The 20,914-nt window shown below is 46.1% G+C and overlaps 1 protein-coding gene across 2 annotated transcripts in view; it reads left to right on the forward strand.

Annotated features, from left to right (window-relative positions):
• Positions 1 to 1,840: 1,840 nt before the first annotated feature.
• Positions 1,841 to 20,914, forward strand: part of CHGB (chromogranin B) — an 80,166-nt gene continuing 61,092 nt past the window's right edge. For both annotated transcript variants that reach the window (XM_086631848.1, XM_086631850.1), the window contains exons 1-4: positions 1,841 to 1,968; positions 2,310 to 2,438; positions 2,530 to 2,644; positions 5,943 to 6,112. In XM_086631848.1, coding sequence (XP_086487974.1) covers positions 2,550 to 2,644; positions 5,943 to 6,112 — 265 coding nt within the window. In that variant the 5' untranslated portion in view covers positions 1,841 to 1,968; positions 2,310 to 2,438; positions 2,530 to 2,549. The remainder of the gene's footprint in view (positions 1,969 to 2,309; positions 2,439 to 2,529; positions 2,645 to 5,942; positions 6,113 to 20,914) is intronic.

Genomic DNA, 20,914 nt, shown 5'->3' on the forward strand with positions numbered 1-20,914 from the left:
GACTTGGGAGGATCCAGTGGGGTGAAATCACAGAAATGGCTGTAATATTGCATGTGCTCCCATAGCTAAATAAAGCAGATCTGCTGATGTTTTGCATTCCCCAGCTCAGCTCCAGCCCCGCTCCCTGCAAGGAAACAAAGCACTGCGGTGCTGCCTTCCAGCCCATAAAAAAAGGGGCCATCTCACTCCCCAGAGGGATGGGCAGTTCTTGGGGACAGACAGTGAATGGCAAGAGGTAGCCTGGCAGTAGAGCAGTGTCTGGGTTTAGTGACAGCCTAGGAGATAGCTAGGCTTGCATCTCTACTTGCACGGTGACCCCAAAAGCACAGGCCTGGCTCGAGGGAGGCTGTAAGTGTAAGGAAGAGTCACAGCTGCTGTGCCTGAAAAGAAGACTCAAAGTCTGTCCCTGTGGGCATCTTCCCCAGCATGACCCAACTCACCTGGGAGCAAAACTAAACCCTCTTGGCAACCATGAAACTTCAACTTTATTTTTCTTCCCTTTAATGATTTCCTTCTAAACACATCGGTTTGCTTTGCAGTCCAAAGATTCTTGGAAAAAACTACCAGCTCCTTCCTTCTCGTGTGCCAAGAAGCGCAGCCAGCTCTCCCCTGGCAGCACTTCTCACTAGCAGGCCGGCTGGCCGGCAGCTTTCCTGCCTGACTGCTTGCCTGGACAATAAAATGGGCTGCTCCCTGACCTCCGCTGGCAGCAGTGTCCCGGGATGTCTGGCTGTGCCACTCGCTCTGTCGGGTGGCAACGCAATATATTCCCTTTGCTGGGAATGCATCCAGCACGTGGCTGGGGGCACTCACTGCACCCCTGTTAGAGGGCTGGGATGTCTGTCACTCCCCCAGAACTGCCGCTGGGGTCCCTGTCACCACGCCTGTCGCGGTCACCATGGCACACGGCGATTCTGCTGCGTACTCCCCAAATTCAGTGTGGTTTGTGTCCTATTTCCCAGCAGGATCTGCACCACTCCCACTACGCTGCCCGTTCAAACTCCTCGGTGCCGTCCGGGAGAGCGCGGGCACCCTGACGACTGCCTTCACCGTTCCTCGACCTCCATACGAATTATGGAAGATGGGCTCCGTAAGCCCTGGGAGGAACGCTCACAGCCCACCCACCCGCTCACATCCCGAGTGAGAACTGCGTTTGTTTCCTCCGGGCCCCGCCACGATGTTGGCACCGCACAGCCCCGCGCCCACCACTGCTCCGGGCTGCGCCGCGGCTCGGGGGCTGGTACGGCCGCGCTGCCGAACGCCCGAGCCCGCAGCGGGACGCGCCACACGCCCGCCGCTCCGTCGCCCCCGCCCAGCCGCCCCCAGGGGCGGACCCGCCGCCCGCGCAGACGCTCTCGCCGGCCCGGGGGGCGCTTCAGGGAGGCGTCGCATCCGCCGCGGTCCGTGTCAGCGCGGGCTCCCTCTCCCACGCCGCGCTCGGGGCCCCCCTCCGGCCGCGCCTGCCCGCAGCCAAGATGGCTCTTCCCGCATCACCGCGCCCTTAGCCGACATGGCGGCCGGTAGCCTCGGGGCGGGAGAGGAGGGCCTGAGCGGAGTGCGGGGCAGCGTGGCAAGCTCTCGGCTTTTCCCTCGTTCCCCTCCGCGCTGCTTTGCTGCCCGTGCGTGCTGCAGCCCGCTGTTCTCCTCGGAAAACGGCGGGGGGGGGGGGGGGCGCGGAGGCGGCAGCCATGGCGAGGCAGCGGGGGCTCTGGCTCTAGGGGGGGTGGTGGGTCGGACCGGGTCTCTGGGCGGCTGCCCGGCGCTGCTCGTGTTTCCTTTCGCTGCTGAGGGAACGGTCGGTGAAATTAACACGTCTCCGTCTGCAGGAAAGGGGGAAAAAACCGCCTCGCATCCGCCCACGCGTCCCGCCGCGCGCTGCCGGCCGGCGTTTTTCTGGGAGACGTCCAGTAGCAGCACCGTGCCGCCCGGCAAGGGTGGCCCCGAGGAAAATCCAGTTTCCTCCTGAAAGTATGTTTGTCGTCGTTGCTTACTGAAAATAGAGATGTAATGGTAGAGGGTGGGAAACAGGATTTGGGGTTTGTGGGTCCGTGTCTTGCTCCATACACTGAGTTACGTGGCCCTCTTAGGACATGTTTCCTGGTTGAGGTTTAGCACGGCACAGGGCGTCAGAGTTGGCGTCAAAGCGCGGCTTGATAAACCTGCTGGGGAAATACCTGCTCCTGTGCAAGAGGGGAGGGAAGGATGCCAACTGTAATTCACTTATCTGCTGTGCAGGCTTTGAACAAAACCCGACAGCTTCTTGTAAAGAAAATCCTGGCTTCGTTTCTTGCTCTCTTTCCCCTTTCCAGGAGGTCTCCATCACTGTCAAAAGATCAAGGTCATTACTAGATGTGCTGTTTCTGATTCCTTGAAAAAACTTTTCTCCGTGTCAAACCTGACAAACGGTGTATGTGATGACTGACTGTTGACGTTGGCAGGTATACGTGCTCCGAAAGGTCGCACCATCCGCCAGCTCGATCAGCTGATGTGAAGCATGTGCGTGTAACCAGCCTGTTTGTTTCATTCCAGGGAGCCGAGATTGACAAACCATGAAGGAAGAAGAAGGGGATCCTGAAGTAGTGACAGACTGTTTGCTCCCGAACTCTACCCAAGAGGACTGCTTCCGCACCAGTGCTGTTCCCAGGTATTGCACAGAGGCAACAGTGTGTCTCTTCCATGTGCCTGAAAGTCCAGGGCTGAGCTGAGGTCTTGCTTACGCTCACAAACAAGTCTTTCCATCAGTTCTGGGAGCAGAACTGCTGTAGTCTTGGCTTACGCTGCCTTACATGGTCAAACTGCACTCTGAAATTAGTGGAGGACTAGAGGGAGCTGATCCAAGGGAAAGCTTTTATTTCTTGGGGGGGAAAAAAAAAAAAGAGGTGATTTGTGATCAGATCTAGGTGGGCCTGCTCCAGCAGGGGGATTGGACTAGATGATCCTTTGAGGTCCCTTCCAATCCCTAACATTCTGTGATTTGGTTTATATGAACCTGATCATCACATGGCTGCACATGCTGTTAATCCTGTTGTGGTAATACGAGGAAGGAGGCTGGCATCAGCAGCTGGTAGAGACAGCCAGGATCACAGCAGCCCATATCAATGACGACCTTAAGTTGCTGTGGTACCACACCAGCAGCTCCTCTTGCTGTAATCTCCCACTTGCCCTTGGAAGGATAGGATTGGTTGGGTATTTGGTGTAGGGTTTTTTTCCAGACCAAGGACTGAAACAGGCAGTTTTGTTTTGTAAAGTATTTGTGTACCTAAAAAGTAGCACAGATCATGAAAACAATACTTGAGGAAAGTTTCTGCTTCTCTGTGTTCCTTATGAACAGATCATCTGTGTTTTGGGACATGAAAAGCAATGGAGAAGTTTCCCTATGAAGTGACTGTAGGGGGGTAGAGGGTTGTGTACCTTGTTTTGTTTTTAACTTTCCGCTCTGTTTTTCCTGGAAACTTTCTGTGAGTGCACTGACCTTGCTTGTCCCTCCAAGGCAAGGCAGCTGGTCTCCTCCAGTATCAGAGCCAACATCTCCACTCTGTTCATTAGCAAGTCAGCATTCTGCAAAGGTCAGAGGTGCATCTTAGCTACAGGTTTGCTCAACAAAGGAGCACCTAAGGAATGGTGTTTTTTAAAAAAAAATATCTACATGGGAGTATTTACTTCGTTTTTCAGTACTAAGCCTTTCTAGGGATTTTTTTGGCCACTATGGCTGTAACATTCCTCATAGACAACACCCCTGAGATAAGAGTGCATTATCCTCTTAATTTTATGGAAGAGGAAATAAATGTGAGCCTGCAGGGTCTCAAGCCGTTGCTGGACCACTGCATCTGATTCCTCTATCCTGTCACTCTTTACCAAAAGAGCAGAAGGATACAGCTGGTGGAGAGGAGTGCAGATAGCCACAATCTGCTTTTTTTAATTGCATATGAGTAAACAAAACAGATGAAGGAAGAAACTTGAACAAAATCTCTTGACGTCTCTGTGAGAGCTAGGAACTAAATTCACATTTCACGAGAAACACTCTTGTTCTGTCTACGTTTTTTCCATGAAAAGTATCATCTATTACTTGAGTGAAAGAAAAAATACTATGTCTGCTCACATTTACCCCACTCAGTCTCATCATCTGCGCTAAATGGGTGTTTAAGTGAAGCTCCTGCCCAAAAGTCCTTCTGCCGTAAGGCCTTGCAGTAAGGACTGGGTCAATTCCTTCTCTATTTGGTGTTGCTAGAGGTGTGAGCTGGAGCGCTGCAGTGCTCTGCTGAGAGCCTTTACTGTTAGTGGAGAGTCTCAGGTGCCTCACAAGGGGTTGTGCAGGGTGGCCAAAGGCTAGTGGCTGAGGTATCAGGTGGAAACTGAGGGTGTCTGAGGCTTTTCTGTATCTTTCCTTGAGGTCTACAGAGAGCCTCTTTTACCGAGACAGTGCTAATCATGCTTCAGCCCAAGGATTTCTGAGCACCCGTCCCACCAAGTTTTTACCTTTCACTCCTCTCCTGCCTCAGACGCTTGTGTGGCTGTGCTTAGACCTGCTGGAGTGGAACGCTTTAGTTTCATCCTCTCCGAAAGCCCATCCACTGTGGGCCCTGATTTGGAGCTGGATGGCACCTGCCCTGCCTTGCTCTCCACCCAGCTGTGTGTTCCTGCCCTCTGTGGCTGTGGACTAGTTCAGGGAGCTCAAGAGAATGGTGTTGGGATATGGGAATGTTTCATCCACAGCTTTCCAAAGTGCTGTGCACAGGGTATACAACACAGCTGCCCTAGTATCTCCACACCAGAAAATCTTTGCTATCCCTGTGGGGTTGAGACTACCAAGTTAAAAGATGTTCTTTCCTTCTGTTGGTGAGTGTGATGAATTTCATGAACAGAGCCAGGAAGGAAGGGTGTAACTTGTGACATCTAGAAGCATCAGTGGTAAGGGGAAGGGACCCTGAAGAACATGCTCAATATGAGCCGGCAATGTGTGCTAGCAGCCCAGAAAGCCAACCGTATCCTGGGCTGTATCAAAAGAAGTGTGGCCAGCAGGTCGAGGGAAGTGATTCTGCCCCTCTACTCAGCTCTCGTGAGACCCCACCTGGAATACTGTGTTCAGCTCTGGAGTCCCCAACACAAGAAGGACATGGAGCTACTGGAGCAAGTCCAGACGAGGGCCACGAAGATGATCAGAGGACTGGAGCACCTCTGCTGTGAAGATAGGCTGAGAGAGTTGGGGCTGTTCAGCCTGGAGAAGAGAAGGCTCCGGGGTCATCTTATAGCAGGTTTCCAGTACTTAAAGGGGGCCTACAGGAAAGCTGGAGAGGGACTTTTTACAAGGGCGTGTAGTGATAGGACAAGGGGCAATGGATTTAAACTGAAAGAGGGCAGATTTACGTTAGATATAAGAAAGAAATTCTTTACGTTGAGGGTGGTAAGGTACTGGAACAGGTTGCCCAGGGAGGTTGTGGATGCCCCATCCCTGGAGGTGTTCAAGGCCAGGTTGCATGAGGCTTTGGGCAGCCTGGTGTAGTGGAGGATTTCCCTGCCCATGACAGGGGGGTTGGAACTAGATGATCTTTGAGGTCCCTTCTAACCCTAACCATTCTATGATTTTATGATTCTATGTTTCCTTTTACGTTGCACACATAGTATACATTGAAGTGAATATACTCCATACCTTTCTATTATTGGGGCCTGAATCTGAACTTCTGGGAAACCTCTAGGAAAGCCAGATTTGTTGTGGACTCCTAGTTATCCTACTTAGGGCTGAGGGCTGTTGTCTGTGGGTTTTGCTGTTGTTCTTCCTTAAGATCTTTAAATTTGCTCTTATTTTCTTAAATGAAGTACCAATGTGCAAGAACAGCTGCTCTCAGCTCTTAAAGCAGTGCAGTAATGCCAGATCATTTGTGTTGACTTCTGCTTGGATTTTCATGCTCTAAAAACCCAGCTCAGTCATCTTTGTGTCTCTTCAGTGGGACCATGGAAGGAAAAGAGACGTCACCAAGTCATTACTCGGAGGAGAGCAGCGTATTGGACCTACCCTCTGTTTGTGACCTAGCAGAGCATTTTCTGCCCCCTCACAGCTCTGAAAACAGTGAGGAACTTTTTCATTCTGTGGATACTCTTCCCTCTCTGCCCACAGGTAACAGCTTCTTCCTCTCCGTGTGCTCTTTCTTTAGCCAGTGCATTATCTATTTAAGCAGTATGTCATCTGACTGAGTAAAAGCAGTCTGATGCTGGTGCATCTGCCTTGTCTTAAAACACAGTTTACCGTAACTACAGTCTGTTCCAGCTTGACAGAGTGTGAACTGTGGGTTGATGAGACACAGGAGAGGAGTTCAGAGGATACTATCAGCTGGTAATGTTTAGACAACACTGTTTCTTCATGTTTGGTGTGTTATCAGAGGAAGAGAGTTAGTTGAACCAACCCACAGAGCAATCCTCCAGGCATCAATAGGAAAGACTGTCTCAACATCGTCAGCAAGAAATATTTTTAAGCTTTTCCTTATGTTCTTCATGTGCTCATCATGTATCTTCTACTCATGAGCTCGGGATGTGGCCTCTCTAGCCCCTTAATTTGAAATTGAAACCGTGAATGTTTGCTTGTGCTATTAGCATTAGTGTGATAAGAACTGCTTCAGTTCAGCTCTTGGGAGACAGACGTTTCCTTGCTTGAAGGAGGACTGGTTCCTGCGGAAATAGCATTTTAGGTCAGCCACTACTCTGGATTCTCAGGAGTAATGGTGTATCTGAGAAGATCAAGGGATAGCTGGCACATTCTAATTACTACACTCCTCAGCCCGATCAGTGTGAATATTTGGCAAGAAGTGTGAAATCGAAATGCACTGGCCCAGTGACACTTCTTGCCATATGTTCATACTGGCTGGGCTGAAGCTTGTAGCAATTCTATTTAATATTTGGGTGGGAAATAAAATCTGATCAGCAAATAGTGTGTGGAGATCGTTTGTCAGGACACTTGAGGAAGTGAAACATCACTGATGATATTGATGATATTTCGAGTTGTTTTGGAGTCTTAAGAAGTATAAAAGTAGGGTTTGGTTCCTTTTCTTTCTCTGGCACTGTGTGGTTTACTTTGGCCTAGTTCCAAGAAGTCGGTTTAGAATCAGACGTGTGAGTTTTTCAGTGGTAACTCCACTATTTTGCATGCTAAACAGGTAAGCATCCCACAGAAGTGGGATCTGCCAAACTAATCTATCTCTGTTGATGTTGACTACTTACCTGTGCAGTTGCTTCACCTCTAATTGTGAGACATCAGAACTGTAATGAAATCTGCAGAAAGTAGATACCAATTCTTGCTTTGGTTTTCCTGTGAAGACCAGGAAGTTACGTGTCTTATGTTACTAATGTTGCAAATCTTCTCCTGTAACCTCTACTTTAAACCATGATCCAAATCACGTTCTATGATCCATATTGCATTAGAGGAATAGTGTATTTGGTTTGAGGTTTTGTTTGATTTTCTGTGCATGAGAGTGGTGACTACCGCTACGAGGAACGTCCTGAGCGAGCCTTTTCCGTTGTTGTGAGAGAGGAGGATGGGGAAGTTCCTCTACCAGTGAGACAGGCTGGAAGGCACTTATCTACTCAGATTTCACAAGCCCTGTGTTGCAGGTATGAAGAAATTCTGGGAGCTGTGAGGCAGTTTCTGCCATGTTTTTAGGGCAGCTTAGTTGCTCAGACGTCATTTAGTGTGGCTCAGGGCAACTGGACTTGATTGCTGTCATGAATGGGATCCGCAGAAGAGCTGCATGACTGCTCAGCAGTCCTAAGTCTGGTCTGAGGCAGAGCAGCAGTGACATCTGCAGAAATGAAGATAGGCAGCCCTAAACCCAAATGACGGCATTGGGCAAGGTATTTACGGTCCATATGTGGAATATGTAGCTAAAGCTCAGTACCAAGGTATGCTGAGAGGCCAGGTCCTGCCTCTGTGCTGTCTCCAACACCCTCTGGTGCCAGCGGGGATTCCAGATGTGCTGAGGAGGGAAGATCAGGCCTGTGGACCCTCTCTTTCATTGCTCGTTTTAGAGACCCCTCGCAACTAAACCCACTTTGCAATAGCTATGGGATGCACGCTGTAAAATGGTTCCTTACTCTGTGCTCCTAGTAGTGGAATAACCAAGTATCACATCAGACCCAGTTCATAGTCTGAACATCTCAGTTCCTTTCTCCTTCTAACAGTGTGAAACCGACATACACACTCACTTAAACTCTCTTTCTTTTTTGAATCAACTTCAGCTTTCTAATCCATTGAGTTTGGTCAGCGTAGCAGAAAAGGCAGGAGGATGGTTTTAAAAACAATCTGCCTGTGTCAAACGTTCTTGAATGAGCAAGTTCTGTTAAAACTACCTTGGGAAAGGAAGCTCCTTTGTTTGTTTTCTCATGAGACATTGTAAACTGCTGCTGTGACACAAGATAAATCAGGAGGGTGGGGGTGGCTACAGCTTGCAGCCCACAGTATGACCAGAAGATTGCATCCTGGAGCTTGGGCAGGGTGGATGATGAGTCTTCTCATCAGACTTGAAAGATTTTTATTAGGGGTGAGGATCTTCCTTAGTCATTCAGAAGCATTTCCAAAAGGCCGTTAGGTCTCTGGGAATGTGACAGCATCCTTAGGAGAGAAGCGGACTGACAGGACAGGCTGTGTTTTCTGACATCTATCACATGAACTGGACTGAGACTGACTAAAGTATCATGCCATCCCAGCCTCTTGAGTCGGAAATGGGTGTGGAGCTATTCCTAGTGCCTGAGTCACTTGTAATAGGTCTTAATAGTCTAGAGAGGCTCCGTCACCTGTAATAACAGAAGATAGTGCCCATTAGCCATGAAAATAGGGCTTTATGAAGGCAGGCATCCCTAGGCAAGAAAACAGTAGTCCTGTGGGAATAGTTCTAAATGTCTAAGTTATGTATAAATGAGTGGTTTTACAATTTGTGCAGGAGTGAGGGTTCTGCTCTTCCAACAAACATGTAAACTTCTAGCTTATTGTCATAGAGAGTTCAAGTGTTTAAGCAGTGATAGTGATTTTTTTTTTTTTACCCCATACTGGAAAAAGAATAATGCAAAAAATTGTATATATAATGTTTCTAATATGTATTGCTTGATAGCACAATGCTGCAGCAACACCTTATAGTTCCTCTTGATTAAGAAAAGTTGCCAACAATAGTTCTTACTTGACAGCGCTCAGGAGTGTGTGTGTGTGTGGGAAGCCTTAAATTATTTTGATTAATATTTGAAAGGCAGTTAATAAAGTTTGTTTACAATGAAAGTCACTGGCAATATCGCTTTTTCTTGTAGGTCACTGAACCAGAGCATGCCAGGGACAGTGGAAGCATAGTCTTTGCCTGGAAAAATTGCAGCCTAAAACGGGTTAGAGAATAGAAGGCAGATGTGGTGCAGGCAGGGTCCTGGGCTCTGCCCATGCTGCGTGATCTGGCAGAGCTGGGTTTGCCAGCACAGCCCTGCGGCGATTCTGCCAAGCTTGGAGGCAGCATTTGAGAGCTCTGTCGTGGCACCGTGCTTGGGAGACTGCCTCTGTGAAGCATGGGCCATCTCAGCCCCATCTGCCTGCGTGGCTGTTCCTTGGGGCTAGCAATCTTGGGGGGGTAGGTCTCCTTGTTTGTCCTGTAGCTTCTCCCTTAATCGCTTTTTCTTTGTAATGAAAAGTAGTTCAAAAGCTGTGTCCTTAGGAGAATGGATGGGTAGACAGGGTCACCCAGTGGAAGAGGAAGATACATGGAAAATGTAGTGTCACAGGAACAGAGAAAATAAGAGGAAGGATGACAGTAGGAGAGGAAGGGCTGGAGAGAGTATGATTGGAGCAGCCTGTATGTATCCAAAAGCTGGATATCTTTAAAAAAAAATAATAAAAGCCAGTTTTGGGGGATAGAGGTGTTCAACCTTTAGTTGCCTGTCCAAAAGCTCTACTTGTGTTCTTGCAATTTGCTTCAGGTTTGAGCCTAGGCTTACCTTTGGTTATTTTCCATGGACTGCCGTGACCTCTCTAATGCAGTGAGAATCCCAGGCTGTCCCTGACCATGCTTCTTATTCCTGCTCCATCCTTAGTGCTGGTACTCAGGTGGCCCCATGAGGAGTCAGCTCAGGGAATTGGCCCAGCTTGCTGGGCAGCCATGTGAATATTTGTGTTGTTGAGATGGGGACAGCTGCTCTTTCTGGCAGCAACACAGGCATACGCCAAGATACAGTGATCTGCAACGTGTCCTGTCTTTCATATGGGGTTACAGTCTTTCCAGAATGGTGGTTTCTAGAAAAAGTAATGTTGGAGCATTTATTGCTTTTCCCGTGCAGGGAGCCAGGCTTCAGGTTCTTTTTGATCAATCATTCTTTTAGACTTTTTTCAAGAATAATCTGTGTAGAACAAGTAGTGAGGGCTTGGGGGAACTGGAGAAGAACCATTTCACTGGACCCTCACTGGCGTCAGGCAAATCAGTGAGTCTGGACCACGACACTGCTGCTGAAATTGTCGCTCAAATCAAGAAGATACCTGATTGCAAGATTATCCCAGTTTAAAAATAAAAGCCATCATGATTTTTGAACTGTTCTGGTTGCTTCCTGGGTTTTCAATTAACCAAGCATGTGTGTTAGACAAAGCAGAGATTTCCAACCTGTTAACACAGCTGTCATTTCTGCAGGTGATTTGGGTTCCTCTGGAAAAAAATGCTACACGTACCCAGTGGATTTACGTGCTTAGTTTTGCAGTGGGTTGTTACGTCTTTTATTAGCAACTGAGGAGTCACGTTGATGTTGGTGCATGTGTTCTGACTTCTCCTTAAATGCCCTCTCCTGTTTACCATGTCCACTTGCCTGTCAAGTGTTGCTCAATCTCTTTTGCAGAACAGGGTTGTGATTACTGAAGAAGTCTGGCATGGTTTGCGCTTTTTCTGCATGGGAGTTGTGCACGTGTGCTGACGTAGGAGCTGAAAATGAAAGGAGCAGGCTGTACTTGTCATGTCAGCAGCAACCTTTTAGGGCTGGTGCATGATGAGTGCTTGGACGTTCAGTTCAACACAGAACTTGGCGTATTCATTCATTACTTGGTACAGAAATTATAGTCTGAGCTACCACTGCCACCAAAAGCTGCAGAATTTTTAAAATGGCTTTTTGTGTCACCATGCTGAGGACAACCTGAAGGCTAAACGCTTTTATATATATTCTCATTGAAGAGGTCTGTGTTAAGTTTGTAAATCCAAAACACGCATGGTATTTAAAATCACTTTCAAACCGAGCCAAAGCTGAGCTAAGAAGGACTTGTACTGGCTGCCGTGCTTAGATACAGAAACTTCTAACAGTCTCCCTTTCCCAAAAAGATATAGATTGCCCAAAGAATATCTTCCCTTTTGTCTTGATGTGGAAATGAAGGGGAGGGTGCTGTACAAAGGTGCTTTGTGCTGTTAGGAAGAGTCTCCTTTGACTGCAGGAGGTTAACATGCTCTCCCGCTTGCAAACTTTCTTCAGTTTGACCTGTGATCCCAAACACCGTCAGAATTCATGGGATTTTCTTAGGCAGACGACCTGTGCCTAACTTCCTTGACCTTGCTGAAGGTCGTGGCCCCTGTTCTGGGAAGTATTGTCTTTTTCTTGGTTTTGGTTTGTTTCCTGCTGCCCTCTAGTGAGCAATGTTACCCGTTTCTGATGCTAATAGCTTTGCATGCTTGGAACATAGCTAGTGATTTTTTTCTTCTTCAGGTGGTGGTGGGGTTGTATGTCACCGTGCTAAACTCAGTCCTGTGTCAGTTTACTGCTGTTGAGAAATGATGTTAAGCAATCCCCAAGGCGGATGTGGGAATACTTCTCAGGACTGTTGGTTGCACGTTGTTTACTCCATAGATCTTGTCATAAGGTGGCTAATGTTGCCTGTTGGTGAAGTATTTGTTTTTCTCTGGGAATAGCCTTCCTTCTTCTGTCTGTTACAATTACAGTTGTGCTGGAATCTGGTTTTATTATGGAAATGAAGTCTTTAAAGCTTGGTAATATTATGCTTTTTTTGGGTGCAACTGTCACTTTTTTTTAGCCTTTCCAAAAGTTTTGTTTTAGCTACTTCCTCTTTTATCCCTGATGCTGCTATAAACATCCAGTTATTTGTCAAGACGAGTGGTTTGTTTAGTTTATCAAAAGCAAAAAGCACCTATTTTCAAGTGAATGTGGGGGTTTTTTTATTGTTGATTTCTAACCAAGTACACTCTCAAATATGATCAAAATACTAGATTTTTCTTGACACTCTAGTCTTCTCAAGGGGGGAAAAAAAGGTGAAATGTTTCAAATCTTAGTAATTTTCGTATAGATGTTGTGATCCAGTGGGGCAGATGCTCAGTGGGCTTGAATTTATGCAGCTCCTCTGAAGTCACGGGCAGGCCCTTGGGTCGAGTGACTACATGACTCTGGTAAGTTTGGCAGGATTAACTTTCCAGGCATCTCTTTGTGGCCCAGTTGTGTTGAATATTGAATGAAGCTGCAAAGTGGAATTCATGCTAATAAAAGGAATACAGGGAAACTGCACAACACAAAAACTAAAGCACTTGTCACTACTGAGTCGTTGAAGGTCTTACATCTTTTGTAAATTAATTTTTCAGGAATGTGTTACATAAAGCGTTCAGCCAAAAATAAATCCTGGAAGAGAAAAAGACAGCGCTTTATTCCTCACAGTTTGAGGAAGAAAATTAATCCTATTTTAAGGAGAATTAGAGCACTATACTTATATCAGTGAGGAGAAATACTGAGACGTTATTTGCCTTTTAGACTTCAATGCTTCAGACTACTTGTGTGTTCTGTGAAAATGAGCAGTTTGTACTAAACCATTAATAATTAGAAATCAAGGCCAGAGGAAATACTTCGGTAACAAAGACAAGGAGTTGTGCTTATGCACTGAAGTTGACTGATGGAATTCTGTGGTTCTGTGCGTAAAGGAGAGCTTGGGAGTTTGTCTCTGGGAGGTGCTGGGGAGCAACTGTGCAGTGCTGCTGTGCACTGTAGTCTGAGGTTTCGTGTCGACTTGTCCAGAGTTGCATCTTGTGCTCAGAGTGAGTTTTCTTCTGCTACCCAACTCATATTTTTTTTTCCCAGAAAAGACAATTTGGTAGGTTTGCTCTCATTAGGCACACAGTTTCAGCCGTATCCACCAATGTAGTTATTGAGCCTTTCAACATGGAAAGGGAGCATCATATGTGTTCTGTGTGTTATTGCTGAATCCTTACAAAGTGTTGGCACAAGTAACTTGGAATTTGTGTATTTGAGGGTGACTTTGAGAAAGCGTCACTGTTGTTTCCTTTTGTTCATTGTTTTTAATTGAGTGTACAGGCTAATTAAACCCTTGTCAGCCTCTCTAGGTAGAGGCAGAAACAGAATGGGTTGATTTCCAATTTGAGATGCTCCCATCGAACTTGAAACGAAGTGGTTTCTAAATTGTTCAAAACGTTCTAAGTTACTGAATGTTTCTAAGTGGGTCTAAATGTTGACAGGAGTTTTACTTCCTCCCCAGAGCCAGTCCAAAGCAGTGGCCTGTCAAATCTGTATCTGGATGCTGTAGCCTTGTACTGAGAACTACTACATGATTACTGCAGAGCTAGGAGCTGGTGGAAGCTTTAGGAGTGGGCCTGACCTGTAAGAAATTGCCATTGCTTAAAGAGTCACCTTTTGTTAGTAAGTGCAACAGACAAGTATTGCAGGAAGGTAGAAGAGGTGCTGTTTTGGGTTTTTTTTTTCAGTGATGAATGTTTGAGTATGTTTGTGGTGCTGGATTTAGATCTTCAGATCCAGAGAGAATATCACCAGCTCTAATAAGCATGACAGATGAAGTTTTATGTTTCAGGTACTGGACAGTAACTTTCACAGGTAAGGACTGATCCAGGGCTCCCTGCTGATGCCAGCTAATAGTGGTTTGGGTTTACTCAAAGCTTTGCAAAGAGCTGAGTAACTACGTTTCCCTGAACTGTCCAGGGAGTTGGCTGCTCAGCTCCCTGCAGGACTGAAAACATTCTCTGCATTGCATTGATACATCCCTTCAAGTTAGCAAAACATATCTGCTTTCTAGTATTTGATGTTAAGTCCTGATGGGCAAGGGGGAAGCCTTGTGGCTGAAGATGCGTGCACCTTAAGATTTGCCAGTTTGTTACCTAGAAAGTAGTTCAGGTGAAATCTAATAGCAAAGAACTGATTAGATCTGTGGTCTGAGGCAGACTTCCAGAGATGGTCTTTTTCCTTTCTTTTTCCTGAAATCACTGTTCTGCAAAGATGCTGTATTTAAAGTGTGCTGATATACCTTCATTTTTTTTCATTTACAGTTAATGAGTTGAGGCAAACAAATTTGCCATACATTCAAGACTGAATGTGTTTGTTCAAAGCCAAATCCTGCTCTCGTCCCACCTTCTCTCAGTCCTTTTCCAGCAAAATCAGTCACACTGACTGCTGCTGTGATCTTGGGCATGGCTCTTCACAGCTGTGCTCTCTGTTTCTCATACCTGTGGGCTCTGTGCATCTCCCTGACATGGTTGATGAGCTCCATGGGACAGTGACCACGCTGTGCTCCATAGGTACCTGCTATACAGAGGACAGCGAAGTCTCTAGCTGCCTTCTGGGATAACAAAGCCCAGCAGCCCCTTGTGCCTGTCTGACTCAAGTATAAAGAACCTGTTGTTTTAAACTTTTGAAGGAAGTTTATTTAGTCCTTGTTTGATCAGAGAAGGTGAAATAAGGCTCAGAGTAAGGAACAGTAAATACTCCCAATGGAACCATTAAGCCGTGAATCAGAGAACACGTTTGTCCCGTTCACCGTTGAGAACAAGACATGTTTCTGAGGTAGCTCATAACTCTTTAGGTTATTTTGTATTTTAAATGTGAAGTCCGTCTATTGTGAAGATGATTCAGAGTTTCTGTGGTGCACTGTGTAATCTAGAGCCAAACGTATACGTAGCAAGGCTCACTAACTGAATATGTTCTGCTGCATCCCTTACGTTGCTAAAAGAATTTTAGTGAGGCTTTTGTTTTCCTGTGTGCAAAAATGTGTCGGATTGTTTTATTTTTTCAGACACTGTTCACTTTGTGGAGATTTCCCACCATAAGGTTGACATAGATTTGTTGGAACGTGTTCAGAGGAGGGCCACAAAGATGATCCAGGGGCTGGAGCACCTCTGCTACGAGGACAGGTTGCGGGAGCTGGGATTGTTCAGCTTTGAAAAGAGAAGACTTCGGGGGCACCTAATAGCTGCCTTCCAATACCTGAAGGGAACTTACAGGAAGGCTGAGGAGGGACTTTTTACAAGAGAGTCCACTGATAGGACAAGGGGAAATGGGTTTAAGTTGAAGGAGAACAGATTTAGATTAGATTTTAGGAAGAAATTCTTCAGTACGAGAGTGGTAAGACTTTGGAATAAATTGCCTGGAGAAGTTGTGGATGCCCCCTCCCTGGAGGTGTTCAAGGCCAGGTTGGACGGAGCCTTGAGTAGCCTGATCTAGTTGAGAGGCGTCCCTGCCTGTGACAGGGAGGTTGGATTAGATGATCTCTAAGGTCCCTTCCAGCCTATGCCATTCTATGATTCTATGTTTTTTCTTAAATGCTTCAGACTCCTCATTTGCCAATGCTGAGCCACCTTGGCAAGGAGATGTGAGGTGTCAGAGTCTGACTGACAAGGCTTCACACAAATGGGCTTCGGATTTAAGCAACTTTGTCAGTTCTAATTGACGCACAATACAACAGGAAGCATCTCCAAAGAGAAAAATGCAGGACAGGGTAGGATGAGAATGCCCAAAGTGGATCAGAGTTAAGATTGCTTGAGTGAAAACTTGTCTTCAGCAGCAGGTAACAGTGATATTTAAAGAGCAGTACAAACTGAAGTGATCCTGTCCCTGCAAGCCTTTTGCTTCCAGAACTTCTGGTTTAGGAGCCACAGATGGCGTATCACTGTGTCACTAGCTCCTGATGAATGATCCTTCCAGAAGTTTGCCTCGCTGCTTTCGGACCACTCTGTCTCTGTCGATGTGGGAGTGGGACTATGGGGATCCACTGGCTTTGTTTTGCATCTTTTGCTTCCTCTCCTGAGTTCCTGCAGGCTAAGAAACAGTGTATGATCGCTGCTGTTTCCTTTTTCAAGCCATGTTACACATGTAACATGTTGTATTTTTCCAGGCTAAAGAAATCTGGTGTACTTGATTTTTACCTCAAAGAAAAGCCATTCAAAGACTTTAGCCAGTTTTAGACTATCCTTCTCTGTGTCCCTTCTAGCTTGTCAGTGATCTTTTAGAGATGTGGGGTCAAGAACCATGCACAGCACAATGTCTGTGATGTGGCTCAGAGCAACTTGTCTTTGCTTTAGTTCCTTGTGCATTGTTTTGCTAGATTTTTTTCTTTTTCTCTCATTTTCTCCCCGATTTGGTACCTGTGTTGGAGGAAGGGAAGTCTTTCCTTGCTGGGCACCGAACTGTGCCTGGGCTAGTACAGTGGTTTCAAAAGGTGCTCTCTTGAAAGGTCTGTTACTACCTAGTAATATAAGTCTAGGATCCCTACAGGTAGATCAAAGGTGTCTTTTGCTCTTTTCCTGTTTTTCTTCTTTTGTTCACTGCAGTCTGTTCACATGTTTGTTCTCTTCTTTCCTTCTGTTATAACGTTCCTTGCTTTTGCACTTTCACTACCTTGTCTCCTATTCTGTGCTAAATTGTGGTGATGTTTTTTCCTCCACGTCTCCATTGTCTGCATACAGCCACCTACCTGCTGTGGGTTCTGGGTAATGTGGTCCTTTTTATCCTCAAAAGTATACCTTTCAGTAGATGGTCCTCGAAACAGCATGGAGATATTTACTCTGTCAGCCTGTAATTAAGGACTAGAAATCCTAAATGCTATCCTCCCACCCTGTGCCGTGTTCAGAGTCTTCAACGTGATCCCTAAAACAACTGTTATTGCTGGACTTTATTTCAGGAAACTTCATGGTTTTTATTGGCTTTACTTCCAAAGCCCTGCTGGCCTAGTTTTCAATAAAATGTTTGTTCTGCATCTGCCTTTGATGTTTGTTGTGCTTGTAGTCTCTGTATTTTCCAAGGTGGCTTTCCCGTCCTTCCTGGTTATAAGGCTCAAGGGTTTGGCTTAGACTTGAAATGGCAAAACTAAAACGTGAAGACAGTGTTTTAGTGATTTAAAAAGGTCAGACAGGCCTATGAGTCAGGTTCAGGAAAATAAATATGATCTTACTTCAGTAGCCAGTGCAGGGATTTGCTGAATGTCGAGCGAGGAGGGGATTCTGCCTATCTATATAAAATGTCATGATAGCAAACCGTTATTGGCATTCATTTAAAAAAGGAGGCTGCACAAAAGCTCATAGCTGCTTTCAAGATGCCACATAGCTCATTTCATTATTATAACAAATGCATTTGTAGCTTTTCTTAAAGCTCCATCTACTGGAGATGACCGACTATGAATGCTTTACACTGACGACAGTGGTTTGGCTGTTAGCTATAGATCATAAAGCTCTAAAAAGTGCACACATGGCATATACAAACAATATATGCCTGGTTTAGATATCATTAATCTTTTACCAGTTGTCTGGTGTGAGAAGAGACCTGGTTCATTTGGTGGCAATAACAGCCACACTATCAGCATACATCAGCACCAGAGAGCGGGGCATGTAATAGGCTGGTAGAGCTCTGTCTGCTCCCTAGTGGGACTGGAGTCTTTTAATCTCTCCTTGCCCCTGTGGCTGTGGTGTAAGAGTCCCTGTGGGCCATTTTTCCTTATCTTGATCTAAACTGTCATTCCAACCTGGGCTTTTATTTCTGTCATCATAGCTATCAGTGTTTGTCCATTGCTGTGACCTAATCTAATTCAGATTTCAGTAATGTCATTATGGCAATTATTCCTAAGGTGGCTGCGAGGCAATTTTGTACATGCATGTGCCAATGCTGTTTTATCTTACCAGGCCACTTAGTGAGTGTTAGCTGTTTAAATCTTGTAAATAAATGTCAGAACAAGACTTTGTTCAATTATTTATGATTCATTTTCGATCCCCTGAAGTGCAGATGTGGAGTCCTTTGGGATGGAAAATTGTAGACTGGGAACAGAAACATTGAAGTTTGTATTTTACAGAGGAATTACAGACAGTTTTAAATTCTATAAAGCCTGTGCCTTTCAGCCATCGTTTGTAACCACCATGATGCCACTAAACATTATGGGGACAAATAAGAATTTCTAATGTACTACAAGAAGACCTCAAGAATTCTTACTGACCAAGATACAGACTAATATCAGGTCGGGATGGAGGTGTCTTTGGGTAGCCAGATGCTATTGGCTCTGCAAAGCTGCAAAATACGGTGCAGGCATGGCCAAAAAGCTGATCCTTGCTTTGAGTTCCTCCCTAAGAGGTGCTTCCCTGGGCTTCCCCATTCTGTAAACAGGTTTTTATTGGGTATGTAATGCAAAGTTTCTTCTGTGCTTGAAGCTTTCTTTTGTAGCCCCAGCTTTGTCAAAAACATTAGATCTGTTACTTACCCCTCGGAGTCATCAGTGGAGGTCGATCTGTCCTGGAGGCAGATGTTGGCAGTGAACTGGTGCTGCTGGAGGGAGCAGAGTGTTTACTGAAGTTGATAGTCCCCTGTAAAACAAGGGTCCAGTCGAGATGGCTACCTTCACTGAACTGAGCTCCCATCTAAAACAAATTTTTCTATAAATTGTCTTTAGCTGGGCTCCAGAATCATAGAATCATAGAATCATAGAATGGTTAGGGCTGGAAGGGACCTTCGAAGGTCATCTAGTCCAACCCCCCTGCAAGGAACAGGGATATCTCCAACTAGATCAGGTTGCTCAGGGCCTCATCCAACCTGGCCTTGAACGTCTCCAGGGATGGAGCATCCACCACCTCTCTGGGCAACCTGTTCCAGTGTTCTACAACTCTCATGGTAAAAAATTTTTTTCTAATATCCAATCTGAATCTACCTCCCTCTATTTTAAAACCATTACCCCTTGTCCTATCACAACTGGTCCTCCTGAACAGCCTCTCCCCATCTTTCCTGTAGGCCCCCTTGAGGTACTGGAAGACCGCTATAAGGTCACCCCGGAGCCTCCTCTTCTCCAGGCTGAACAGCCCCAACTCTTTCAGCCTGTCCTCATAGGAAAGGTGCTCCAGCCCTCTTATCATCTTCGTGGCCCTCCTCTGGACCCTCTCCAACTGGTCCATGTCCTTCTTATGTTGGGGGCTCCAGAACTGGACGCAGTACTCCAGGTGAGGTCTCACGAGGGCAGAGTAGAGGGGAAGAATCACCTCTCTCGACCTGCTGGCCACACTCCTCTTGATGCAGAATCTTAGGGAAAGACTGTGTTAAGAGGTCTGTGTGACATCTGGTATGTCTCTGGGTAGCCAGCATGGAAGCCATGGCCTGGGATGATATTTCAGCAAGAAATTTCATTCTTTGTCTAGTCCTTCAAGAGCATGACTCCAAAATGCACCAATGCCCATGATACCAGTTTCACCCACTGGTGTTGGTACTCTTCCATGCTTCTATGTATGGCTGCAAGGGATTTACTGAGTGTTTCAGAGCAGTAGAGTGTGGCCGGCCACCACGTGAGCCTCTGGCTTGTCACAGGCAGGGAGACGGGTATTAGAGATTCTTATTTTCCTGTGACAGTTACTTTAGTGCAAAGCTGTAGTATAAATTCTTCAAATTCTATTGGATTTTTATAAAGGAGATGAATGCCTTGTTTTGTCTTATCCGCTCGATCTTGCCCGGAGACTGTTTTTACCACCGGCTTCTCGCTCAGGTGCTGGCTTTGAGCAAGCAGCGGGAGCTGTTTCCTTCATATGATGGGAATCGAAAGCACAGGCTGCTTTTTCAGAGATTCTCATCTGCTTCATTGCCCAGCTCCATTCCCGTCAGCAATATTGTGGCTCTGTGCAAGGCTGTCGAAGTGCCAACAGAAAGGATATGGGTTGAATGAAAGTGCAGGATTCAGGAAAGGGAAACAGGAAATTGAAGTGTCTGTGAGGCTGAGGGAGAGGCTAGGAATCCTGTGCGAAATGGATTTTGTTGTTTAATCTCTAGCTAATAGATTTTGATTCATTTTGTCATTATTTCGAAGCTGAGGAGCTCTAGGAACAATCACTGATGTAATTGTGGGGCTGAAAGGGTATGAGAAGACGGATAGCAATGGCAGTGATGGAGAGAATACTGTACGCGTATGTGGGAGCTGGGCAGCATTCCCTCTTTACCTGTCACCTTGGGTTACCATTTCAACTGCAGTACATTTCCTCTTTTTCAGACAAGTTACGTTTTTATATGCTGAATTCCTAGATGACCTTCCACAGCTGTACTTCTTACCATTGAGAAGTGACTATTGATTAGCACGTCCACATTGTTTGGATCCAGATATCCAAAAAGTATCTCACCAAGCAAAGTGCAGAGGGCTGGGAGAATGTCCTCTGCTTTCCTGATGTAGGAGTGTTTGGGTGCCACTTGTGTGCAGTAGAAGGACATAGTCATCGTTTTTTCTCTCAGGCTTCTTTGCAGAGTCTGGAGGAAGGCCGTGCTGCAGGAAGACAGCCTTTCCTTCTCTGCTGCATTGTTTAGCAATTTTGGGAATCTCTCTTCAGAGACTCGTAGAAGAGGATTTCATAAAGCGAACCTTCTTTACAGCACCAAAGCTTTGACAGGATTCCCCCATGATCTGATGAACAGAGGCTGTGACACCTGAGAGTAGGTCCCAGAGATGAGCGCATCCTTCCACGTCTACTTTTGTGCTGGACTGGGAGCTGCCCCCTCCCCACAGCAGACTGAATGTCTGGTTCCCTTCATCTCTTCTTTCTGATGTGAAATCCAGCGAGTGCTCCATTCCTCTTGTAATGTGGTGTTCCTGTAACAGCTGGGTTGTTTTTTTTGCACTGGTATATGTCTAAACAAGGATAATATGAATGAGATTTCAATAGATGTCTGAGCATGA

The sequence above is a fragment of the Tauraco erythrolophus genome, chromosome 2 (genome assembly GCF_009769465.1).
Source record: "Tauraco erythrolophus isolate bTauEry1 chromosome 2, bTauEry1.pri, whole genome shotgun sequence".
Lineage (NCBI taxonomy): Eukaryota > Metazoa > Chordata > Aves > Musophagiformes > Musophagidae > Tauraco > Tauraco erythrolophus.